The sequence below is a fragment of the Tupaia chinensis genome, unplaced genomic scaffold, assembly GCF_000334495.1.
Source record: "Tupaia chinensis unplaced genomic scaffold, TupChi_1.0 Scaffold139431_1, whole genome shotgun sequence".
Classification (NCBI taxonomy): domain Eukaryota; kingdom Metazoa; phylum Chordata; class Mammalia; order Scandentia; family Tupaiidae; genus Tupaia; species Tupaia belangeri.
Window position 1 is genome coordinate 1,111,016 of NW_006199316.1, and position 23,761 is coordinate 1,134,776.

Consider the following 23,761-nt stretch of genomic DNA (forward strand, 5'->3'; position numbering starts at 1 on the left):
AAAAAAAAAAAAACTTTGTGCATTAGCAGATGGCGTAATGATTATGTAGCTAAACTCCCACATAGTCAACCGCGGTTCCAGTTCCTGACCTGGCAACTTAAAACTCATGCCATACACATGTGCGTGCATGCCCAAGATCCCTAGAGGAGAATGGAGGAGAAGGGATTTGGGGATGGCCAACCGCGCTGGGGGCGTGATTTCTCGCTTTCTGTCTCTCTGTCTCCCTCTGTCTCTCTGGCGAGGACATGCGCTCTTTAGCAAAAATCTCTCTAAAAATAATAATTTAAAAAGATAAATAATAAAAAACACTTTGTACATATTAACATGGCTGGGACTAGCAAGCCCTGGATCAATATTTGCTCATCATTATTACAACATAGGAGGAAGCCAAGGCTCGCCGTGGCCCTGTGGTCTTCATTCTACGCCACTGTGTTTGCCCTTTGCGCCGGCTGGAGCCTGGACTGGCTGTCTGCCCTGCTCTGAAAATGCAAGGCCACCGGTCCACTGGGACAAGTCCAGGTCATCTGGCTGTGTGCATGGCCAGCCTGCCAAGGGGGCTTGGTGGAGAGTGATAAGCACTGCTTTCCCCTGTGGCCTGACAGAGCAGGATTGAGCCCCATCCTGTCATGCCTAAGCTGTGTGACCTTGGGCAAGTACCTCTCCCTTTCTGAGTCTGAGTCCTCATTTGAAATGGGGAATACTAATGTTTTTCTGCCCTCAGGGCTGTTGAGGGGGAATAATGAATGAAAGAATGGGAATGGCTTTGCATATTACTGTGCTGTACAAATACAATCTAGTTGAGGCCAGGAAATTCCGGGGTAGGGGAAGATCACCATTTAACAGGGAGGGGTCAGAGAGAGGTGGAGTCCAGTCCAGGTAAAGATGAGCCTCCTTATGGGCCTGGCCATGGAAGCAGGTAGGAGGGGAAGAGGGAGTGACTGTCATCTGGGAGGGGGTAGAGGGGCTCTCAGCCTGGGGTGGAGGTGAGCATGGCTTAGGTGGGGACAGCTCTAGGGTCCTGTTCACTGGAGATCCCCTCCTCGTGCTCTGTTCCTCTTTCCTCCTCTGCTGGTGTGGGAAGGAACACCACTAGCCGATCCTTCCACCTGACACAGTGTTGAGAGCCGGTGTCTGAACCCAAACGCGGCAGCTCTCGTTCTCCGCTGGACTCTGCCGCTCACGTGCTGCACAGTTCTGGGCCTCTCCCTGAGTTTGGATTCTCCCAGTTATTTCATAAACCAACACAGCAAATGTCACTTGCAAACTGTGACAGCACAGCTCTGCGAAGGATTATTCTGTTCCAAGACTGCAGAAGGAGACCAATGGCAATGTGTAAGCATTGTAACTTACGGAATCACTGGTTAGAGTTGGAAGAGGCCTTAGCAAAAGACTGAAAACCTCACAGACAACACATCTGGCTTCACAAGGCATTTTCTTTCTCTCTTTCTTTTTTTTTTTTTTGGTTTTGACTTATTTATTTTTAATTTTATGTGTCTCTGACTTATAAGATGGTTTCTTTCTTTTTAGAATTATTGATTTAATTTTATTTATTTATTCATTTAATTTGAAGAGAGAGAGGGTGAGAGAGAGAGAAGCCACTAGGTCTGGGACTCAACCATGTGGGAGTATCCAGCACCATAGCCACCATGCCACCTGCTGGTCCCAGTTATTATTATTATTTTTAATTTTACCAGAGAGAGAGAGAAAGTGAGAAAGCAAGCCACCAGGTCCAGGACTTAGACCATGGTAGGCCATATGGGAGTCCAGTGACATAACTGCTACGCCGTCTGTTGGTCCTCCACAAGGCCTTTTCAATAGCTTTCTCTTATTTGAGTCTTGCAACTCCTCAGATTTACAGAAACTATGGATCTAGTTAGCTTGTATGATGTATGTGACTTCACATGTCGGTGCAGAGGTGGTCCTGGACCCAAATCCCAACTCCAGTGGGACTTTCAGTGAGTTACTTCAGCTGTCCGTACCTCAGTTTCCTCATCAGTAAAATAGAAATATTAAAACCTTCCTTGTGGGACCAGCTGTTAGCATAATGGCTATGTCGTTGAACTCCCATGTAGTCTACCGCGGTTTGTGTCCTGGACCCGGTGGCTTAAAACATGCCGGGTGCGTGTGCGTGTGTGCCCAAGATCCTGAGAGGAGAATGGAGGAGTAGGGATTGCAGCGTGGCCATCCCCCAGGGGGGTGATTTCTTGCTTTCTGTCTCTCTGTCTCTCTCTGTCTGGCGAGTGCACGCACCCTATGGCAAAAACCTCTCAAAAAAAAAAAAAAGAGAGAGAGAAAAAAGAAAACCTTCCTTGCTGTGTGCTGCATGGTGGCACAGTGGTTAAATAGGATGTTTTGCAAGGCTGATCGCCTGGGAGAGTTTGAGGTTCATGTCTGGAGAGTTCCTTGTGTGTACTAGATATGCCGGTGCCCCTAGTTTGGGGCTGGCTGAGGCAGGAGGGCATCATCAACACTCTATTGGGAGTATGAGTGTCTGTCTGTCTGTATCTGTCCCTCAAACTCATTGAAGACATAAAATAAAACTTTTTGAAAAGTTCATCGCATGGGTGTGGTGAAGATGAAATGAGGTCACTCACTGAAGAGTTTAGAGTAGAACCCAGCGTGCAGCAGATGCTCAATAAACATTGGCCCGAAACAACCAAAGCGCCCACTTAGGAAATGGCCAGGCTCGGCTCCTGGCCCTAGCTTCAGTGCTCTGTGTCCCATACTAAGTCAATTTGTTTCAGGACCCCCTTCCCTATTTGTTTCCCAGCTGAGGCACTCCTGGTTTAAGAAGTGAGCTGTGTTTTACAAGGCTGCCCTGAGCAGGCAGCCAATAGGCAACATGGCCTCAAGTGACCTGAAAGAATTATTTATTGTCCTGAGGTCAAGCATACCAGGACAGTAACTGGCCCTACAAGCTGACCGGGAAGAGGCAACCCATTGCTGAGGCTTGCATGCAGAGCTGAAATGACAGCAGAAGAAGGGCAGGAGGTCTGGCCCTGGGCAGATGGATCACCTGATCCAGACAGGGGGCCTGAGGGCTGGGATTGGCCTAAAACAGGGCTGTGTCGACCCAGAGGCTGGGCCTTGGCATCCTGTCAATCTGCCGTCAGACCCAGAGCCTAGAAATAGTGCCGGGCAGCCTGCGCGCCCTGGCGTGTGTGAGGAAGCCAACATGCAGGTGCCAGCCAAGAGCTACCCCAAGAACTGCCTGCTGACCGTCATGGACCGCTACTCGGCCACCGTGCGCAACATGGAGCAGGTGGTGATGATCCCCAGCCTTCTGCGGGGTGTGCAGCTGGGGGGGCCTGGGGCTGAGGCCGAGGCCCATGCCGGGGCCCCCGATCTCTACACCTACTTCACCATGCTCAAGACCATCTGCGTGGATGTGGACCACGGACTGCTGCCGCGGGAGGAGTGGCAGGCCAAGATGGTGGATGAGGTCGAGAACGAAGCTGCTGAGACGGAGGAGGAGCTCAAGGAGAACAAGGTCTCGGGGAGGCTGGACCTGGAAGCCCAGTTTCACCTGCACTTCTGCAGCCTTCACCACATCCTCACGCACCTCACCCTGAAAGCCCAGGAGGTGACAAGGAAATACCAGGAACTGATACAGGGCCAGGTCCTGTAGGCCTCGGACTCCAGGGAAGGTAATGGTGGCCATGCTTGGGGTGTCAGAGTCTATTCAGGGACATTCCTGAGAGGAGGGAGTGGGGGTGCAAGCCAGGGAGAGCGGGACAGCCTGGCTCTCAGACAGAACCACCCTCCTACCATGGCCTGGGAATGATGACCTGGGGAGCGTCCAGGACCAGGCCTGTTTTTTGTTTGTTTGTTTGTTTTTGTTTTTTTGAGAGGTTTTCACTATAGGGCGTGTGCGCTCACCAGACAGACAGAGACATAGAGACAGATAGCTAGAAATCACCCCCCAGGGGGGATGGTCACGCCGCAATCCCTTCCCCTCCTTTCTCCTCTCAGGATCTTGGGCACGCACGCACATGCGCCTGGCGTGAGTTTTAAGCCACTGGGTCCGGGACGTGAACTGCAGTCGACTACGTGGGAGTCCAGTGACATAGCCATTACGCTAACTGCTGGTTCCTTTTGTCTGTTTTTATCACAATCCTGACCCAAGATTGGCTGAGTAGGGGTGGTGAACAATTATGAAGACAGAGGAGAAAAGCCTGCACGTGCATACCTCATGTGCATGTGTATGTGTGCATTTATTAAAAAGTATGTGAATGCTTTAGATGTGTGAATTGAACAAGTGTGTGTTCCCACCATTAACTTTAAGAATCTGATTAAAGCTGTGGACCCTCTCACCGGGGTCAGCCTGTGGTCTAGTGGTTAAGGGAGCTATTGGGTCGTCGGAAAAGTCATGATGGATTTTTGCACAGAAAAATATGTCATGACTTTTCCAATGGCCCAATAGATGCCACACAGCCAACCATGTCAAGTCCCAGACTGGTGGCTTGAAAAACACGCCAGGGGCCAGCAGATGGTGTGGTGGTTAGGGGCGCTGGACTCTCTCATGGCTGACCGTGCTTTGAGTTTTGAATCTGGTGGCTTGCTTTCTCACTTTCCCTCTCTCTCTCTCTCTCTCTGGTAAAATAATAACAATTCTTCTTATTATTATAGTTACATAATAATAATAAATAAAATAATCCCTTAAGAAAAAAAAGAAAAACATGCTGGGTGTGCCTACTCCAAATTGAAAAGGCACGAGTAATGAGAAGGGATTGTGGTGTGGTCATTCTCTGTAGGGGGTGCTTTCTCCCTCTCCCTTTCTCTGTCTCTTTCTGGTGAGTGCATGTGCCCTCAGGCAAAAAAAAAAACAAAAAACAAACCAAAACAAAAAAAAACCTTCAGACTCTCCCCAGAGTTCATGCCTGTAGACACATAACTGTATAACTTCAGGAATTTGCCACCCACCAAGGCCTGTCCATGAGTCCTATGAAACCCTGATGTCACGTGTTAATAGCTTCCATCTGAACACACAGTACGTGCCAATATGGCCTCTAAATGTTTGATGTGGAATGACCTCGTTTAATCTCCACAATAACCCTACAAAAATAGATTTTACTATCTTCATTTTACAAACGAAGAAAGTTATTTATTTAATACATACTTATTTACTAATAAATACTCATAAATTGAGAAATTACCCCCTGGGGGGCATGGTCATGCCACGGTCTCTTCTCCTCCAGTCTCCTCTGGGGATTTGAGGCATGTGTGCACACAGGCTGGTGTGATTTTCAAGCTGCCAGGTCTGGGACTCAAACCACAATCAGCCCTGTGGGAGTCCAGTGCTTAGCCACCATACCACCTGATAGCCCCAAATTTTACAGTTTTAAAATCATTTGCATAGCAGGGCCAGCAGGTGGCATGGTGGCTAAAGTGATGGACTCCCACATGGCTATGGCAGTTCAAGTCCTGGGCCTGGTGGCTTGCTTTCTCACTTTGTTTTTCCCTCTCTCTCTTTCTCTCTCTCTTGTAAGTGCACATGCCCTGTAGCAAATTTAAAAATAATAATAAGGATAAATAAAATTAAATAATTCTTTTAAAAAATCACTTGCATGATCAGTTATGGACTTGAGTTACCATTCCTTTTTACCATTGAGAAAACTGGAGGCCTATGAAGTTAAGTGAGAACAAGGTAGTCAATGAATGGCAGAGGTGATATGTGAGCCTGGCCTGCCTAACTTGAGTCTAATTCTTCACTAGTGGATTCTTTCTTTCTCTTCCTTCCTTTCTTTCTTTTTCTTTTGAGAGGTTTTGGCTCTAGGGTGCGTGCATTCACCAGGAAGACAGAGAGAGACTGAGACAGAAAGCGAGAAATCACCTGCCAGGGGATGGCCAAGCTGAAATTCCTTCTCCTTCATTCTCCTCATGGTATCTTGGACAAGCACTCACGTGTACCAGGCCTGAGTTTAAGCCACCGGGCCCAAGAATCAAACCATGATCGACTACATGGGAGTCCAGCGACATAGCCATTACCTCCACTCCTGGTCCCTCACTAGTGGATTTTCTGTGAGCCACTGAACCTTAGAACTCTGCCACCTGGGCTGGAGGTGGGAACGGGGACGGTAATGGGGTGGAAACCCCGTTTAAAGAGCCAGGCAATTAATTCTGCATTATGATGCGTGGACTCCCCTTAACCTAATTCATTTTCATTTACTGAGGCAGAGTGACAGCAAATGTCCACAAATCCAGACTCTTATCCTGTCTCTGTCTTTGACCTCTGTATATTCCTATTTATTTCACCTGTCTGCATGTTTCTGTGAGTATAATATGGAGACCCGAGGAGTGATTCTTGAGCTAGCTGATTCCTGCAGTGCTAAGGTTTCCAACGGCAACACACACGCAGAGCTTTGCCACTGTCCTTGCTTCAGCAGGCATGTGCTAGCACCTCGGGCTTGAATTTATCCTTTACAAAATTTCTGTCCTCCACAGGTCACACAATAGGAGGTAGACGTGGACGGATGAGGACACGGAACAGTTTGCTGGCCCTGACTAAGACCGGTAAACGCCTGGACCCGCAGCTAGAACCACAGCGACTCAGTTCTCTGGGCTGCCCCTCTCCCTGTCTGATTACCGATTCGTTGCCACTGGCTTACCTGTAGGACGTCTGCTGTACTCACAACTCCCCTTGCTCTGCTCACCAGTTTGGAGTGCTGACCAGTGGTTCAGGAGAGACCAGGCAAAGGGTGGGACGGTAGAGACCATAGGGGTTAGCATGTGACCAAAACGAGCATCCCTCTTTTGTTTTGCAGTAATTCAGTATGCAATTGTAACTATGTAATCTTGGGCAAGTTATTTAACCTATTGGAGTCTAAATTCCCTCACCTGTAAAGCGGGAGTCTTATCTACCTCATAAAGTTATGAGAATTAAATAAGATGATGAATCAAAAGCCCCTGGCACGTGAGAGCTATCGCAATAGGCTGTTCTCTCCCACCCTTGCCTATGTATCTGCTCTAGCCCTTGCTTTGACCCTCCAGAACTGGGAAGTGGCAGTCCCATGGTGTGAGTGGTTCACATTCTTGTACCTGTTGACTACTGATGAGGCTGAGCATGGGTGAACTAAAAGACTATTTATTGCACTACCAATAAAAACAAAACCAAAATACCCTGTATTCAGGCACCTTTTTATTTCTAGAGCACTTTCTTCAAACATTAAAAAAAAAAAAAAATGGGGGCCAGCAGATGGCATAGAGCTTATGTCACTGGACTCCCACATGATCAACCATAGTTAAAGTCCTGGACCCAGTGGGTTGAAAAATCATGCCAGTCACATGTGTGTGCACATTCAAGATCCTGGGAAGAGAACAGAGAAGGGATTGCAGTGGGAATGACTTTTCACTTTCCCGCTGTGGCAGTCTCTCTCTCTCTCTCCCCAAGCACATACACCCTGAGGCAAAGAAAAACTCTTAAAAAACCCCCAAAACTTGCCAGAGGATATTAGTACTCAAGGCAGGGGTGGAGGTAGGGATGGAAGTGGAGGGGGTGGAGAGGGGAGGAGAAAGAGAGAAAGCAACCCCCATGGGGCGTGGTCATGCTTGTAGTCCCTTCTCCCTCCTTTTTGGATTTTGGGCATGCATGTATATGCACCCTGGCATGTTTCTCAAGCAGCCAATTCCAGGACTCAAACCAGTCAACTATATGAGATTCAGCCACCCTAACCACCACCACCAGCTGGCCCCCAACACAAATTTTTAAATTGCCTGTGGGCATATACCTTCAGCAGAAATGGAGAGTGAGAAAGGAGCACAACCCCCACCACCCCCCCACACACACACACCATCACCATGGGGCATGGTCACACAATCCTTTTTCTTCCATTTCTTCATCCTGTCAGGATTTTGGCCACATATGCATACATGTTCAGCATGTTTTCCAAGTCACCAGTGCTAGGATTTGGACCATGGTCAGCCACATGGGTTCCAGCTCCCTGAACCATGTGATGCGGCTGGCATTCTCAAACATTTCACTTTTTTTTTACAATTGGTGCTTTAGATGGGATTCTTCTGATTTTGTTCAGAAACCAGCTGCTTATATTCACACAGCCGCACATCAAATAGAAATAATTTTATCTCAAAAAATGAAAGATGATAAAATCTGAGCTTAAAAACAAGCATTTGGAAGTGATGTCATAGATAGGAACCTCATTCTAGCTAGATGAGGTCTTTTGCTTTTTTTGGAGAGGTTTTTGCTATAGGGTGCGTGCGTTCACCAGAGACAGAGACAGACAGAAAGTGAGAAATCCCCCCCCCCGGGGGGATGGTCATGTCACAATCCCTTCTCCAATCTCCTCTTGGAATCTCAGACACATATGCATATGCTCCTGGTGTGAGTTTAAATCACCAGGTCCAGGACTCGAACCGCGGTCGACTACATGGGAGGCCAGCGACATAGCCATTACGCCATCTGCTGGTCCCAGAGGCCTTTCACTTTTTAAAAATTTATCATTTAAAAATTTTGCGATAGAGCACATGTGCTCACCAAAGAGAGAAAGCCAGCAGGTCTAGGACTCGAACTGTGGTTGGCCACTGGGAGTCCAGTGCTGGCTCTGAGGTCTTTCACTTCTAATTGCAGCCAGCTCTGCAGTACAATTTTTTTTTTCTTAAGGAATTAAAGCGCTTTAATTAAAAATCACGAGTGGATGATAAAGTGTGTAGAAACTGAAAATTTACAAACTATTTAAAACCTGGAATTGCTGACTGTTCAGAAACTACACAGATGGATCATGGGTGGTGGTGAACAGCATAAAGGGATTATGGATGAATCTGCATTGTTCTAGCTGCTCCCCATGCCACCCGTCTCCGAGGAAAGCCTGAAACTGATTATTGAGCCAGGCTAATGCTGGCAGCAGATCCAGTGATGGGAACCTGCCTATCAGTAGATCCTTCCACTGGGTTCACAATTTTGATCTGAGCCCCAGACAGCTGACGGATCTCATTGATTTTGGCGCCTTGATGCCCGATGATGCAGCCAATCAAATCATTTGGAATGGTGAGTTCATGAGAAGTAGTCTGAGCAGATGCATCCAAACCTGCCCAATAGCCTTTCACCTCTGGAGAGCTGGATTCAATGCCACTGAATCCGGTGTTGCCATGTGTCACAGGAAAATGAGACTGTTGCATTGCCAACTGGTGCAGCTTGGTCAAATCTGGCTGTGGAATGGCATACTGTCCTTGAATGATATAGGCCTGACCACCTGCAAAGATGACTGGAGAACTGGACAGCTTGGGCTGGTACGGTATGGTCACGCCCTTCGGGGGAGACTCCAACATGACCACACAGATGTTTGACACACTCAATGATGGTTTGCGGAATGCCAGCAATAGTGATGGCCGCTCAGTAGAGTTGGGGAACATATCCCCTGCCACCTTGACCTGAGCCCCTGTACTCTCTCGAATTTCCTTGGTCTTACAACCACCTTTTCCAATGAGAGAGCCACACTGACTAGCAGGGAACACCAGCCTCAGGGTGACTGGGGGTCTACTGGCAGCTGCGCTATTGGTCATAGAGCTGCTAATGTCCTCTTCCAGTCTGTCAATGATCATAGCAAAAGCTTTGAAGATGGCATTAGTAGGTCCAGCCAAAGTGATTATTCTCTCAGGACAATTCCCTTCTGAGATGCTGATATGTCCACTCTCCTCGGGCATCTTAATTGATTCTCCTTTCTTTCTGATGATACTGCCAACTTCCTTGCCATGCATAAGTAGCTGGATGGTGAGAGTGACATTTAATCCACCTTCAATCACACCGGTGTCCATGTCTAGCAGTGTTCTGGGGAGCTGGACTTTGAGCGGTCAAGTCTTTGGTCACTGCAGGTGCGAGGCGACTGAAGGGAAAAGGGGAGCGGGGCGGGAAGGGAAAGGGTGGGGGGGACACACTCCGGCTGCTCCCTCTGCTGGTCTGGGCGTACAATGTTATTAATGGAGCTTGCTTTGTCCAGGATAAGCTGTCTGAGTAAAGAGCCCACTGCTCAATCAGACTTCTGTTCTCCCGGTCTTTCTTCCAAACCACTTTCTAGATTGTTGCAGAGAACTGAGAAAAACAATCTGATTGTTATTTCCAATGAAAACTTTTTAGTGACTTCTAAATACTTATAGGATCCTGTCAAATTATTTTGCATGACTCACAAATCCCTCCATAAATTGGTCTGCTTTGCTTTAGAACAAGAGCAGGCAAACCTCTTCTGTAGGGGCCAAGTATTAACTATTTCTGGCTTTAGAGGCTCTAAGAACTCTGTCACAAGTACACAACTCCACTGTTTAGCATGAAAGTAGCTGCAAATATCACATAAATAAGCACAGCTGTGCTCCAATACAAATTTATTGGCAGTAGCTGGATTTGACCCATAGACTGTAACTCGCTGAACTTGACCTAGAAATAAACTCCATTTAAAAATATTTCAGATGTGAGGACCAGCGGTTAGCATAATGGCTACATCGCTGGACTCCCATGTAGTCGACCGCGGTTCGCATCCCGGACCCGGTGGCTTAAAACTCACGCCGGGCGTGTGTGTGTGCATGCGTGCCCAAGATCCCGAGAGGAGAATGGAGAACAGACTGCGGCATGGCCATTCCCCCTGGGTGGTGATTTCTCACTTTCTGTCTCTCTCTGGCTGTCTGGCGAGCACACACGCCCTATAGTGAAAACCCCTCCAAAAAAAAAAATTCAGATGTTGGGATCAGCAGATGGCACATGGTTATGCCACTGGACTCCCATGTAGTCGGTGCAGTTCAAGTCCCAGACCTGGCGGCTTAAAACTCATGTTGGGCGTGTGTTTATGCATGCCCCAAATCCTGAGAGAATGGAGAAGAGATTGCAGTGTGGCCATCCCCCCAGGGGGGTGATTTCTCATGTTCTCTGTCTCGTTGGCAAGTGTTGTGTCCTCTATAGCAAAAATCTCTCCAAAAGAAAAATAAAAATTCAGATGTCCTCTTTTTGAAATTTGCCCTAGGGTATGTGTGCTTGTTGGAGAGACAGAAAGTAAGTGAGAAAGCACCCTCGAGGGGAGATGGCCATGCCGTAATTTCTCTCCTCTATTATCTCTTCTTCCTTTTCGGATTTTGGGCACACCCATTCTGGGTGTGTTTCTCAGGTCCCTGGATCCAGGTCAAACTATGGAGCTATCCACGTAGGATCTGGCGGCTTTAACGACTGTGCTACCGGTGGCCCTGAACTATTTTTCTTACAACAAGAAGGGAGTCAGCATTCATGATAACTCTTTTAATCACAGGAGTTAACATACAGATTCACATAAAACTTCAGCCTTCTGGAAATGTGTTTCATAACATTTGGATATAACAGATCTCGGTGAATCTGGAGCATTTTGAAAACTTCAACGCACTGGGTGGAATTCTTCAAGAATTTCACGGTAACTTTTCTTATCTATAAAAGATCACAAGACATTATTATTATTATTATAAAGGTTTTTGCCATAAGACACAAGCATTCCCTGGAGAGAGACAGAGAAACAGTGAAAGGTAAAGTAAGAAATCACCCCTGGGGGCATGGCCACGGCACAATCCCCTCTCCCCTATTCTCTCAGGATTTTGGGCACACATGCACATGGCACCATTTTCAAGCTGCCAGGTCTGGGAGCTGAACCATGGTTGGCCATGTGTGAGTCCAGCGCCTTAGCCCAGCCGCCATCTGCTGGCCCCTAAAATTGTTTTAAAAATACTATTTCCTAAAGAAAAGTAACACTTCATAATTTTGTTTAGACTTTTGTCATAGGGCATGTATGCTCACCAGAGAAAGAAAGAGAAAGAGACACAGTGAGAAAGTACAAAATCGCTCCCTGGGGGTATGGCCACACTGCAATCCCTTCTCCTCCTGCGATTTTAGGCTTGTGTGTACATGTGCCTGGCAAGATTTTAAAGCTGCCAGGTCTGAGACTCAAACTGTAGAGTTGGCCATGTGGGAGTCCAGAGCCTTAGGTACCATGCTTTCATAATCTTACTGACAACAGCTCTGCCATGGACTTAATTTCTATGTCCTCTCAAAATTCTTATGCTGAAATCTAAGCCCCAGTGTAGTGGTGGGGCCTCTGGGAGGTGATTAGGTCATGAAGGCAGAGCCTTCAGGAATTGGATTGGTGTCCTTATAAACAAGGCCTGAGAGAGCTTGCTTGTCCCTTTTACCAAGTGAGGACACACAATAAGGTGACATCTATGAAGCAAAGAGTGACTCACCAGACTTTCACTCTGCCTTGATCTGGAACTTCCTAGCCTCTAGAACTGTCAACAATATATTTCTATTATTTAAATGATCTAGTCTAAGGTATTTTGTTGTAGCAGTCCAAATGAACTAAAACAAACCCCTAAGAATTTCTTGTCTTCAACTAAGGCTTGGAAGTCACTGAGACATCTGTTTTGCTGAGTGAGGAATACCTTTGGAGAAATCTAGTGATATCTAGACAGCTGTTAGGAGGGGCAAGGTGCTACCAGGGTAGCCTGCCTGCAGGGGCGAAGGGAAAATTGGGAGGGGTGCAGGTCAGTGAGGAGAGACCAGCAGTTGGTGTGATTAAACCAGCCATGAACCCCTGCTGCTGTTAGTGCCTGAGGCTCTTGGCATACCTGCCAGTAACCAGCTGTTCAGTCAGAACAAGGCCTATACAAACTCCAGCTGACAAGGGAACTTGTAAAATATCATTAGGCAAAGAGGCACAGGGTTGCCTGCAACCAGATCTCACACCCAGGAATCGGTGTTTCTAAGATTCTTTCTAGTGCAAACATTCAACTCTTCTTAGTATTCTCTATTTCTGATACATCCAGCACTCATGGCTTTGTACTAGTCTTTAAGCTTTTGTCAAACAAAGCTGCATCTTTTTGATTCACCATAAATATCAAATGTGACTAAAAGCCATATGACTATTAAGTGGAGAAATAAAATGTTAAAGCTACATAGGCCCATAAAGATCATTAAGTTTAATGAAATTTAAATTCTTTATATTACATATTTCCATATGTAGGAAAATTTTAAAAATCGATTTATATATTTACAAGTTTAAAATTTTCCTACATTTTCATTCATTTATTCATTCACACATCTAATAGAATCTGAGTGGAGGGATCAGCAGATGGTTTAATGGCTATATCCCTGACTCCCACTTGACCACAGTTCGAGTCCTAGACCTGGTGGCTTAAAACTCACACCAGGTGCGTTTGCATGCATGCTCAAAATCCTGAGAGAAGGGATTGTGGTATGGCATCTCCCCTGGGGTGATTTCTCTCATTCTGTCTCTCTGGAGAGCACACATGTTCTATAGCAAAAATCTCTATTTTAAAAAAAAAAAGCCAAAAACAAAAAAACAAAACCAAAAATAACACAAATTGGAGTGGCAAACACTCTGTAGCTCCTGGAGACAAAAAATAAACTAAAATAAAATCTGAATGAGTTAAACTCCCAGCCTACAAAGAGCTCACACATGTGCATATCTTGTTGTGTATGAAATACAGATAAGGAAAGTTATATTACAATCATTTTGGGCCAGCCCATGACGTAGTGGGTAAGGCAGCTGGATCCCACATGCTGGCTGCATGATTTGAGTCCTGGACCTGGTGACTTGAGAAACACGCTAGGCATGCGTGTAGGTTGTGTTCAAAACCCCAAAAGGAAAACGAAAGAAAAGGAACTGTGGTGTCGACACTCCCCATGGAACTGCTTTTTAGCTCGCTCGCTCGCTCTCTCTCTCTCTCTCTCTCTCTCTCTCTCTCTGACAATTGCATATGCCCACTGGCAAAATTAAAAAATTAAAAAAAAAAAATAAAGAAAAAAATCACAGTTAAACTGAGATAACAGTGTGAGGCTGGTGGAATTCATGTCTAGCTGGATGAATACTTCATGGAGGATGATAAGTCTTGAGCAGGAATTTGCTTGTGGAAGGGCTGGAAACAGGGTAGAGAGGAAGAATGTATCAGAAGAAGGCTCAACATGTACAAAATAATACAGTGCAGGCTTGAGACAAGCATTTTATGAGGCAAGAGAAGAGCAATGGGAGGTGAGGCAGGTTCCGTGTGGTTCAGGTCAGCTATTAAGTACATTACTATGTGCAGGCTCTGAGTCAAAGACTAGGGAAAAGATGATGCAAGAATCCAGCCAGGGACACAGACATGTTTGTAATGTGGTGGATAAAAGGTATGGGCAAAGTGTTTTCACTAGACAACACAAAATTAGCTCAGCCTAAGGAAATAAAATCCTAAGGAGTCTGGATTTTACCCTACCAGCAGTTGAGACCTAGCTCTTCTACGTAGAGAGATGTGACTGGACATGCAGTCAGCAGATATAAAACTGAAGACAGGCAAGTTAGAAGTGCTGGGACCAGCAGATGGTGTAATGGTTCTGTTGCTGGACTCCCATGTAGTCGACCACGGTTCGAATCTTGGACCACTGGCTTAAAACGCACACCAGGTGTGTGTGCATGCATACCCAAAATTCCAAGAGGAGAAGGGATTGCAGAGTGGCCATTGTCCTTGTGGGATGATTTCTTGCTTTGTCTCTCTCTCTGGTGAGCTCACCGACCCCATAGCAAAAATCTCTTTTAAAAAAGTGCTATAGACCAAGTCAGAGATTATCAGAGCCTAAACCAGGATAGGGGCATAGGAGAGAGGTGGGTGAGCAGAGAAAAAAACGCATAGAAAAACATGTCATGACTTTCCAGACAACCTAGTAGAAGGTACCTGATGCTGTAGCATGGATAAAATTAACCAGGGTAAATGATACAGAATAAGGACAGAGGTTTTTTACAGTTAACTTGAAATACCTTTCTCAGGAAAATCCTCCGGATGGGATTTCATGTATGCAAACATATCATGGTCCCTCACAGCATACATATAGTCTTGACGTTTTAAAAGATAATAGCCGATAAAAACAAAGGAAGTAACATATAGAAGCTGGCGATGCAAACCTGAAAATCAAATGACAAGCCCCAAAGAAAACAAATGTCAGTTAATATGTAATAAAAACCACATTTTTATATTTCAGAGTTATTGTATTTTTTTAAAAAAAGCTTTTTTTATATGGCTATCCTAAACAAACATCATTGATCCTTGACTTTAAGACATCCTACATTCTCTTACAAGAAATATGGTGGGGCTGGCAGGTAGAGTGGTGGTTAAGGCACTGGACCCCCACATGGCTAACTGTAGTTCAAGTCTCAGATCTAGCAGCTTGCTTTTTTATTCCATCTGTCCCCCCCCCAGTCAAATTAAAAAAAAAACGAGGAATAAAATTAAATAATTATTTTAAAAAAGAAATCTGGTAATTAAGAAAAGCAACAGTAAGTCTGCAGCTATAACTATCAATAGGACTCAAGATTTTAAGTTTCTTTTTGCCATAGGGCATGTGTGCTCACCAGAAGCAGAGAAAGTAAGAAATCATCCCCCAGGTGGGATGGCCATGCTGCAATCCCTTCTCCTTCGATCTCCTCAGGATTCTGGGCAAGCACGCCTGGTGTGATTTTTTTTTTTTTAAGGCTAGTCAAGTGAAGCTCAGGATTCTGGGCAAGCACACCTGGTGTGATTTTTTTTTTTTTTTTAAGGCTAGTCAAGTGAAGCAGTGGGAGTAGAGAAGGAACAAAGGAATCTGTAACTGGCTGTGATCAATTAGTTGTAAACACCACTGCACTCGGACCAGCCACCTGGTGTGATTTTTAAGTAGCCCAGACTTGAACCTGGTTGGCCATGTCCCAGCACTGGTCTGGGACTGGACAGGGCCCAGGCTCTTTTGCATGCTCCCTTACCACCAAACAGCCAGGTAGTAAGAATATTCCGCTCAAACCCCTGCCAGGTGCTATCCTACTGGCAATAAGGCAAACCAGTGAGTGCCAAGTTCTCCCTGTGTCCTTGAACTACAGCTACAAAGGCCTAGACTGTCTCTATACTGATCTATGTTCTTTGTAGAAAAAGACTCCATGAATGCTTCAGGTGATTGCTCCAGCATCCCAGCCCTGAGGGATGGCCTGCTTTTCCCAAGTCCCATTTCCCTAATCTCTCCCCTCTGGAGCTGTTTCTCTCTCACTCCATGTAAACTTCTGTCATTTCTTCTTTCACTTCTTTTATTTATTTATTTATTTATTTATTTGAGAGATTTTTGCTATAGGGCACATGTGCTCACCAGAGAGAGACAAAGAGATAGAAGGCGAGAAATCACCCCCCAGCTATGCCACAATCGCTTTTCCTCTCGGGATCTTGGGCACACATGCACACGTGCCTGGCGTGAGTTTAAGCCACTGGGTCCGGGACTCGAACCATGGTCGGCTACATGGGAGTTCAGCGAGATAGCCATTACACTAACTGCTGGTCCTTTCTATCACTTCTTTACTCAGTGAATCTAAATCTGGAAGTCATGCTCCTTGCAGACCATAAACTACTGATATGGTAAACTGGAAATCAGTAAGTAATTTTTTGGACTATACTTAGATTACGAACAATCTATAAGTTTAGGACAGGTGAGTGGTAATCAGCAAAAAGGGTTTAAAAACAGGTCATGGGAGAAAAGCTTAAGAAAAAATTCTATATAATATTTTCTGATAACTTGAAAAAAATTAGCATAATTTTATTTCACAGACAAAATATTTCATTATTACCCACAGATTACCAGGTACTTTCCAGGACTATAGTTTGAAAATCTATCATCTCTCTCTTCTTCCCTATTGCTCCAACTCTCCTCGAAACATCACTTATGGGTGAGAATGGTTTTACCCTCTGTACTTAAACTTGTACGACAATTTGTCTTTGTAGTGGATATGGCCAGCTGATCTGTAAATCTCTGGAGTGTTGGGACCATATTTTATACTTTCTTAAAATGTATACTTTCTTATCCATCCAAGTGACACTTACTGAGCACCTAGTATATGCCAGACACTGAGCTACACAAACACAGTATGTGTTTAATAAATAATGCTGAGGACAGCATTTCAGTAAGACTTTATGACCTAAATTTTCCAAAGCAATCTAGGTAAGCTGAGGGAACTCAAGAACTCTGATCCCAACTCCTGTGCTAAGTGCTTTATACACTTTATTTCCCCTAATTCTCACAAAAATAAGGAATTTTCCCAGAATGAAACTAGTATGATACAAGTGGAGTCAGACACAGAGCATATGCTTTTTCTTTAAAAAAAAAAAAAAAATTATTTAATTTTATTATCTTTTTTTTTTTTTTTTTAAATATGACCAGAGAGGGAGAGAGAGACAGAGTGCGAAAGCAAGCTACCAGGTCCCAGACTCGAACCATGGTCAGCCACATTGGAGTCTAGTGCCCCAACCACCACGCCACCTGTTGTCCTCAATGCTCTCTCTTTTGTTAAAGAATTATATATTTTGGGCCAGCATGTGGTATGATTGTTAAGGCTGATGGATTCCCGGGACCATGACCGAACGTGATGGAGTCCTGGGAAAAAGTAAATAAATAAATAAATAAGCCTTATATTTATTTTATTATTACTACTTATTTCTTAATTGGCTATGGGGCATGTACACTCCTATGAAGGAGAGAGAGAAAAAGAGAATTGTGGTCGGCCACGTGGGAGTCTATCGCCTTAACCATCATGCCACCTGCTGGTCCCAAAGCATGTGCTCTTATCTACTGAGCTCTTGTCTCCCAAAAAGATAGGAACTGCTAAACTGACAAGGTGAGATGAAGTAGCACACACTTCATATTTCAGCCAACCTTTGTTCCTTTTTTTTAAAGAATTATTTTATCCAACTTTATTATTTTCTAGCGCCTTTAACCACCACGCCATGTGAAGGACCCAATCTATGTTGTTCTTGAACATCCTCCCACTGCTCCCAAAGCTCTGCTCACCCACCTCTATCAAAACAGGAATCTATCACACCCAGACCAGAAATGGACGGTTGACTTATCTCTTGGATTGACTAGAAGCTCCTTAAGGGCAGGGACAGTATTCTTCACCCCATAAGCCCTGTACGTAACCCAGTGTGAGCGTGCATGCTCAAAATCTTGAGAGGAGAATGGAGAAGGGATTTCTCACTTTCTGTCTCTGTCTTTCCAGTGAGCGCACGTGTGCCCCACCGCAAAAAACAATCTCTTATAAAATGGGGCTAGCAGGTGGCGGTGGCTAAGGGCACTGGGCTCCCACATGGCAGAACACGGTTTGAGTCCTGGACCTGGCAGCTTCCTTTCTCACTATCCCTTTCTCTCTCAGGTCAAAATAAAAATAAATAAATAAAAGTTAAACAGAAAGCGAGAAATCACCCCCCAGGGGGGATGGCCATGCCACAATCCCTTCTCCATTCTGCTCTTGGGATCTTGGGCACGCACGCACAACACACATGCCCGGCGTGAGTTTAAGCCACTGGATCCAGGACTCGAACTGCGGTCGACTACACGGGAGTCCAGTGACATAGGCATTACACTAACTGCTGGTCCCAATGCATATTTTTTCATAATAGGCACTTTCTCATGAATTATCTGAGTATTTCACACTACTTGGAAATACGGGTTGGTGGTTTGGCGCCCCCTATCGAAAAGTGTGGTCTCTGACCAACAGCGGTGGCAGTTAACACCAGCCCCCCTCTCCAGGTCTAAAGAACCTGAATCCGCGTTTTAACAAGACCCCTGGGTTACACGTGTGTACAGTAAGTTTGAGAAGCACTGGCTTCCCGGTGGCCTGACACGGGGTCGTCCGAAAACAAGCTCTGTGACTTCCCGGCCGTATGACCTTGGGCAAGGCGCTTCAAGCTCTTGGTCGCGAGCGGCTCTCACCGCCCATAGCGTGGAGAGGACTAACTGCTCCAGGCCCGGCAGGACACGGCCTGGGGTGCAAGTTCCTCAGGCACACGGCAAGCTGATGGACTCGCAGCCCAGGACCCTCACAGACCCACTGGGGGTCAGGGTCAAGTCCCTGCTTCCCTGTCCCTTCATGTACCCAAAGCCTCTCCGGCTCTGCCCGACTGAGGAGCGAACCCGGCACAGACTGCACCGGAGGCCAGGTGGGCCAGCAGCATGCGGGACGGGACCGGCCCGGGCGGGCGGCCCGCAGCCCCGCGACCCGGAGTCCTCCCGCCCACCGGCCGCGCAGCCCTCACCGGCCCACACCACCGGCCTCCGCCGGAGCGCGTTATCCATCAGGCCGGAGCACTCCGCCGGAGCGCGTTATCGATCAGGCCGGAGCAGTAGCCCAGGAAGCCGATGTAGACGAGCCGCGGGTCGGTCAGCTTGGGCGGCGGCAGGTTCCGGGCCTCTTCCGGCAGGAACTGCAAGGGCATTCGGCCCGGCCGTCCGCTCAACATGGTGACGCCGTTTCCACGTGAGGCCCGGCTTCAGATGCCAACTACAAAGAAAACCACCACGACCACCGCCGGGGCCTAAGCCGCCGGCTTTCTCCTCCGAGCGCCGGGCTGAAGGGCATGGCGCCGGGCGGTGCAGCGCTCAAATGCTTCCGGGTGCGTGCAACCGTCGGGAACCGCACGCAAGGTTCCGGCCTGCTAAACGGCCCACCCGCTGACATGACCGCGCCTGTTCAGCTGGTGGGAGTAGACCAGCGAGTTTCCCCCCTGGCGAGCCAAAATGGGCGAAGACTAGGACACGCTGCTTTTTTGTCTTTTTTTTTTCTCGTCCAACTCTTTCACCGGAATTGCTTCACCCTCCTTTTCTCCTGAATGTTTCTTCAGAAAATAGTAATATATCTTTGCATGCAACACCCGTAGGTAGGTAGGCATGATAGTTTTTCAAACGTAATGAATTGAAATCCCACAAAAGCTAGTTTTCATTTCTGGGTTTACAGTCATTTATTTGCACAAATAACTGAGCTCCCCCACACCCCCCGCCTCTCCCCATACACACACGCAGCCTAAAATTAAGGTCTGGCAAGCCAAAAAGAGTACAGAGAACCCCGGGACTGGGGCTGGATAATTTAGCCAACTCTTGCAGTTTGCCTTGGGGGCAGCGCCCTAGAACGTTTCAGTCACCTTTTAGTCTTCTGATTCTCATTTGCAGCTGAGGAAGGAGGTATTCCCTAAAGGTTTGACGAATGAAAAAAGGAATCAGTATCTGCCAAGTGATTGTCCAGTCTCTGCTCACCTAACCTGCAACAATGGCAGCTTCCTTCTATGAACAGCCAGCCCTCTTTGGAAAGCCCTTCCTGATACCGTCTTGTCCTGTTTGTTCATTAGAGAGCTCATCGTTTTATCCTGATGAATGCTCATTAAATCAGAGGTTAGTGCAAAGGTTCATATGAGCCTCAAAGGTACTGATTGCTTACGTGGGAGAATTAAATACCAGCTAAGAGTGATTAAATAAGGGACGGACCTTTTAAGCCTATAGAAAGCATTCCCAGATATGTAACATTTTAAAAAGCAATGTATATGGAAAGTTTCCTGAAAGGCAGCCCAAGTTTCAAAAGTTCACACCTTTTGACCTAGTTATCATATGTCTGTGAATATGTCTTACAGAAATAGTATGACATGAAAATTCTTTTGCACTGCTTTTTTTTCCTTTTTGAACCATAGTGTTTCCTTTACTTATTTCTTGAGAGAGAGAGAGAGAGAGAGAGAGAGAGAGAGAGAATGCACCCAACAGTCTTGACACCATGGTCCAGTCTCAGTCATTCTCTCCCAGCATATTCTAGGGAGGTCTCTGGACTTGAACAGGGAATGTTCCAAAGTGGAATTTCTTCGCAGAACTCTGTGTTTCACTCTGCACTACCATCTAGACCCAAAAACTCTTTATTATTTTCTTTTATTACCAGAGGGTGCATGCTTTTGCCAGAGGAGAGAAAGCATACTCCTCAATCCCTTCTCTTCCATTTCTCTATCCTGTCAGGATTTTGGGCATGCACACACATGCACTTAACATATTGGCCATGTGAGATTTCGTTCTCTTAACCACTAGGCCATGGTGCAGCCCTAAGACACAACCTTTAAAAAAAATGTATAGTTTTATCATTATTATTTTTTGGGAACCAACAGTTAGCGTAATGGCTATGTCGCTGGACTCCCACGTAGTCGACCGCGGTTCACGTCCCGGACCCGATGGCTTAAAACTCACGCCGGGCGCGTGTGCGTGCGTGCCCAAGATCCTGAGAGGAGAATGGAGGAGAAGGGATTGCGGCGTGACCATCCCCCCTGGGGGGTGATTTCTCGCTTTCTGTCTCTATGTCTCTGTCTGTCTGGTGAGCGCACATGCCCTACAGTGAAAATCTCTCCAAAAAAAAAAAAGTATAGTTTTATCATTATTATTTTTAACTTGCTACAGGGCATGTGTGCACACCAGCCAGAAAAAGTGAAAAAGCAAGCCATCAGGTCTGGGACTCAAACTAGAGTTGGCCATGTGGAGTCCAGCGCCTTAGCCACCATACCGCCTGCTGGCCTCACACAGCATTTCTAAATTATTTTTCTAAAACATTTTTAATGCCAGAGGGCACATGTGTTTGCCAGAGAAAGTAAGCATACCCAGTAGGGTGTGGTCCCACCACAATTCCTTCTCTTATTTCTCCATTCTATTTGGATTTTGGCCATGCATGCATAGGCACTTGGTGTTTTTTTCAAACCACTGGAACCTGGGCTAGGGCTGGAGCTGGGAAGTAAACTGTGGCTGGTCATGTGGGGCCAACTCCCTTAACCATCAGGCTATGAGCCCCCCACCCCTATTTTTGCAATAGGACCTGTATGCTTGCTAGAGACAGAGATGGAAAGCAAGAAATTATTCCTGAGGAAAGATGGCACACAACAATCTTTTCTTCACCATTGTCCTCTGAGCACTCTTGGCATGCACACAGATGTTATCAGGTGTATTTTGCAAGCCACTAGGTCTGGGACTTGAACCACAAAGTCAGCTATGTGGGATCCAGCTGCCTTAACCACCACACCACCAGCTGGTCTACCACTCATGCTGTTTGTGTTGTTGTTATTGTAGGGGCCCTTGTGCTCACTAGGAAGAGAGAAAGAGAGAGAAACTGAGAAATCACCCACGTAGGGGAGGGATGGGTGGATAGGTGGTGGCTACACCACAAATACTTTTCTTCCATTCTCCTCTTGGAATTTTGGGCATGCACACATACACACCCAGCTGCAAGGTTTGGGACTTAAACTGCGGTTGGCCATGTGGGAGTCCAGCACCTTAACCACACCACCTGCTGTCACCCTCCCATCCCCACCACCCCTTCTTTAAATATTGCATCAAAAAAATGAAAACCATCAAAACTGTTTCTCAGGTTTAGTAAATTCTGAATATTGAGTAAACTATTAGGTAAAACTTAATTGAAATGTTTATAAGGATTTTATTAAAACATGATGAAATGCTTATGTACTGAGGGGCAACCACTCAGGACAAGGCTCAGCTTTAACATGAAATCTAGCTCTGTGTTAAGAGTCTACAGCAGGGAGCTGGACTCCCACATGGCTGATCGCGGTTCGAGTTCCAGATCAGGAGGCTTGTTTTCTCTTTCCCCGTCTTTCTTGCTTGCTTGTTCACTCTGTCCCTCTCTGGTCAAAATTTAAAAAGTAAGCATACCCAGTAGGGTGTGGTCCCACCACAATTCCTTCTCTTATTTCTCCATTCTATTTGGATTTTGGCCATGCATGCATAGGCACTTGGTGTTTTTTTCAAACCACTGGAACCTGGGCTAGGGCTGGAGCTGGGAAGTAAACTGTGGCTGGTCATGTGGGGCCAACTCCCTTAACCATCAGGCTATGAGCCCCCCACCCCTATTTTTGCAATAGGACCTGTATGCTTGCTAGAGACAGAGATGGAAAGCAAGAAATTATTCCTGAGGAAAGATGGCACACAACAATCTTTTCTTCACCATTGTCCTCTGAGCACTCTTGGCATGCACACAGATGTTATCAGGTGTATTTTGCAAGCCACTAGGTCTGGGACTTGAACCACAAAGTCAGCTATGTGGGATCCAGCTGCCTTAACCACCACACCACCAGCTGGTCTACCACTCATGCTGTTTGTGTTGTTGTTATTGTAGGGGCCCTTGTGCTCACTAGGAAGAGAGAAAGAGAGAGAAACTGAGAAATCACCCACGTAGGGGAGGGATGGGTGGATAGGTGGTGGCTACACCACAAATACTTTTCTTCCATTCTCCTCTTGGAATTTTGGGCATGCACACATACACACCCAGCTGCAAGGTTTGGGACTTAAACTGCGGTTGGCCATGTGGGAGTCCAGCACCTTAACCACACCACCTGCTGTCACCCTCCCATCCCCACCACCCCTTCTTTAAATATTGCATCAAAAAAATGAAAACCATCAAAACTGTTTCTCAGGTTTAGTAAATTCTGAATATTGAGTAAACTATTAGGTAAAACTTAATTGAAATGTTTATAAGGATTTTATTAAAACATGATGAAATGCTTATGTACTGAGGGGCAACCACTCAGGACAAGGCTCAGCTTTAACATGAAATCTAGCTCTGTGTTAAGAGTCTACAGCAGGGAGCTGGACTCCCACATGGCTGATCGCGGTTCGAGTTCCAGATCAGGAGGCTTGTTTTCTCTTTCCCCGTCTTTCTTGCTTGCTTGTTCACTCTGTCCCTCTCTGGTCAAAATTTAAAAAATAAATAAATGAAGTTAAATAATAATTCTTTTTTTTTGTTTTTAGAGGTTTTTGCTATACAGTGTGTGCGTTTGCCAGAAATAGAGAGACAGAGAGACAGAAAGCGAGAAATCACCCCCCCAGGGGGGATGGCCACACTGCAATCCTTCTCCTTCATTCTCCTCTCAGGATCTTGGGCATGCATGCACATGCGCCTAATGTGAGTTTAAGCCACTGGGTCCGGGACTCGAACCA

At 46.2% G+C, this 23,761-nt stretch overlaps 2 protein-coding genes and 1 pseudogene across 2 annotated transcripts; 1 reads left to right on the forward strand and 2 right to left on the reverse strand.

Annotated features, from left to right (window-relative positions):
* Positions 1–3,125: 3,125 nt before the first annotated feature.
* Positions 3,126–7,125, forward strand: THRSP (thyroid hormone responsive). Its single transcript, XM_006161894.3, has 2 exons — positions 3,126–3,647; positions 6,445–7,125. The coding sequence occupies exon 1, from the start codon at positions 3,176–3,178 to the stop codon at positions 3,626–3,628; it is 453 nt and encodes a 150-aa protein (XP_006161956.2). The 5' UTR covers positions 3,126–3,175; the 3' UTR covers positions 3,629–3,647; positions 6,445–7,125.
* Positions 7,126–8,625: 1,500 nt separating this feature from the next.
* Positions 8,626–9,800, reverse strand: LOC102488768 (poly(rC)-binding protein 2 pseudogene; annotated as a pseudogene).
* Positions 9,801–11,215: 1,415 nt separating this feature from the next.
* NDUFC2 (NADH:ubiquinone oxidoreductase subunit C2) lies at positions 11,216–19,407 on the reverse strand. The gene is made up of 4 exons (XM_006161895.3): positions 19,126–19,407; positions 19,054–19,090; positions 14,769–14,912; positions 11,216–11,392 (listed from the first exon to the last, which is right to left on the reverse strand). Exons 1-4 carry the CDS (start codon positions 19,255–19,257, stop codon positions 11,343–11,345), a joined length of 363 nt encoding a protein of 120 aa, XP_006161957.1. The 5' UTR covers positions 19,258–19,407; the 3' UTR covers positions 11,216–11,342.
* Positions 19,408–23,761: the final 4,354 nt, after the last annotated feature.

Excerpts from the sequence above, each read along its gene's own strand:
- THRSP (XM_006161894.3), top strand. The coding sequence starts at position 3,176 with ATGCAGGTGCCAGCCAAGAGCTACCCCAAGAACTGCCTGCTGACCGTC.
- NDUFC2 (XM_006161895.3), bottom strand. The coding sequence starts at position 19,257 with ATGTTGAGCGGACGGCCGGGCCGAATGCCCTTGCAGTTCCTGCCGGAA. Across the intron at positions 19,091-19,125 it reads GCTACTGCTCCGGCCTGATC|GATAACGCGCTCCGGCGGAG; the intron begins GATAACGCGCTC and ends TCCGGCCTGATG. Across the intron at positions 14,913-19,053 it reads GAGGCCGGTGGTGTGGGCCG|GTTTGCATCGCCAGCTTCTA; the intron begins GTGAGGGCTGCG and ends TTTGATTTTCAG.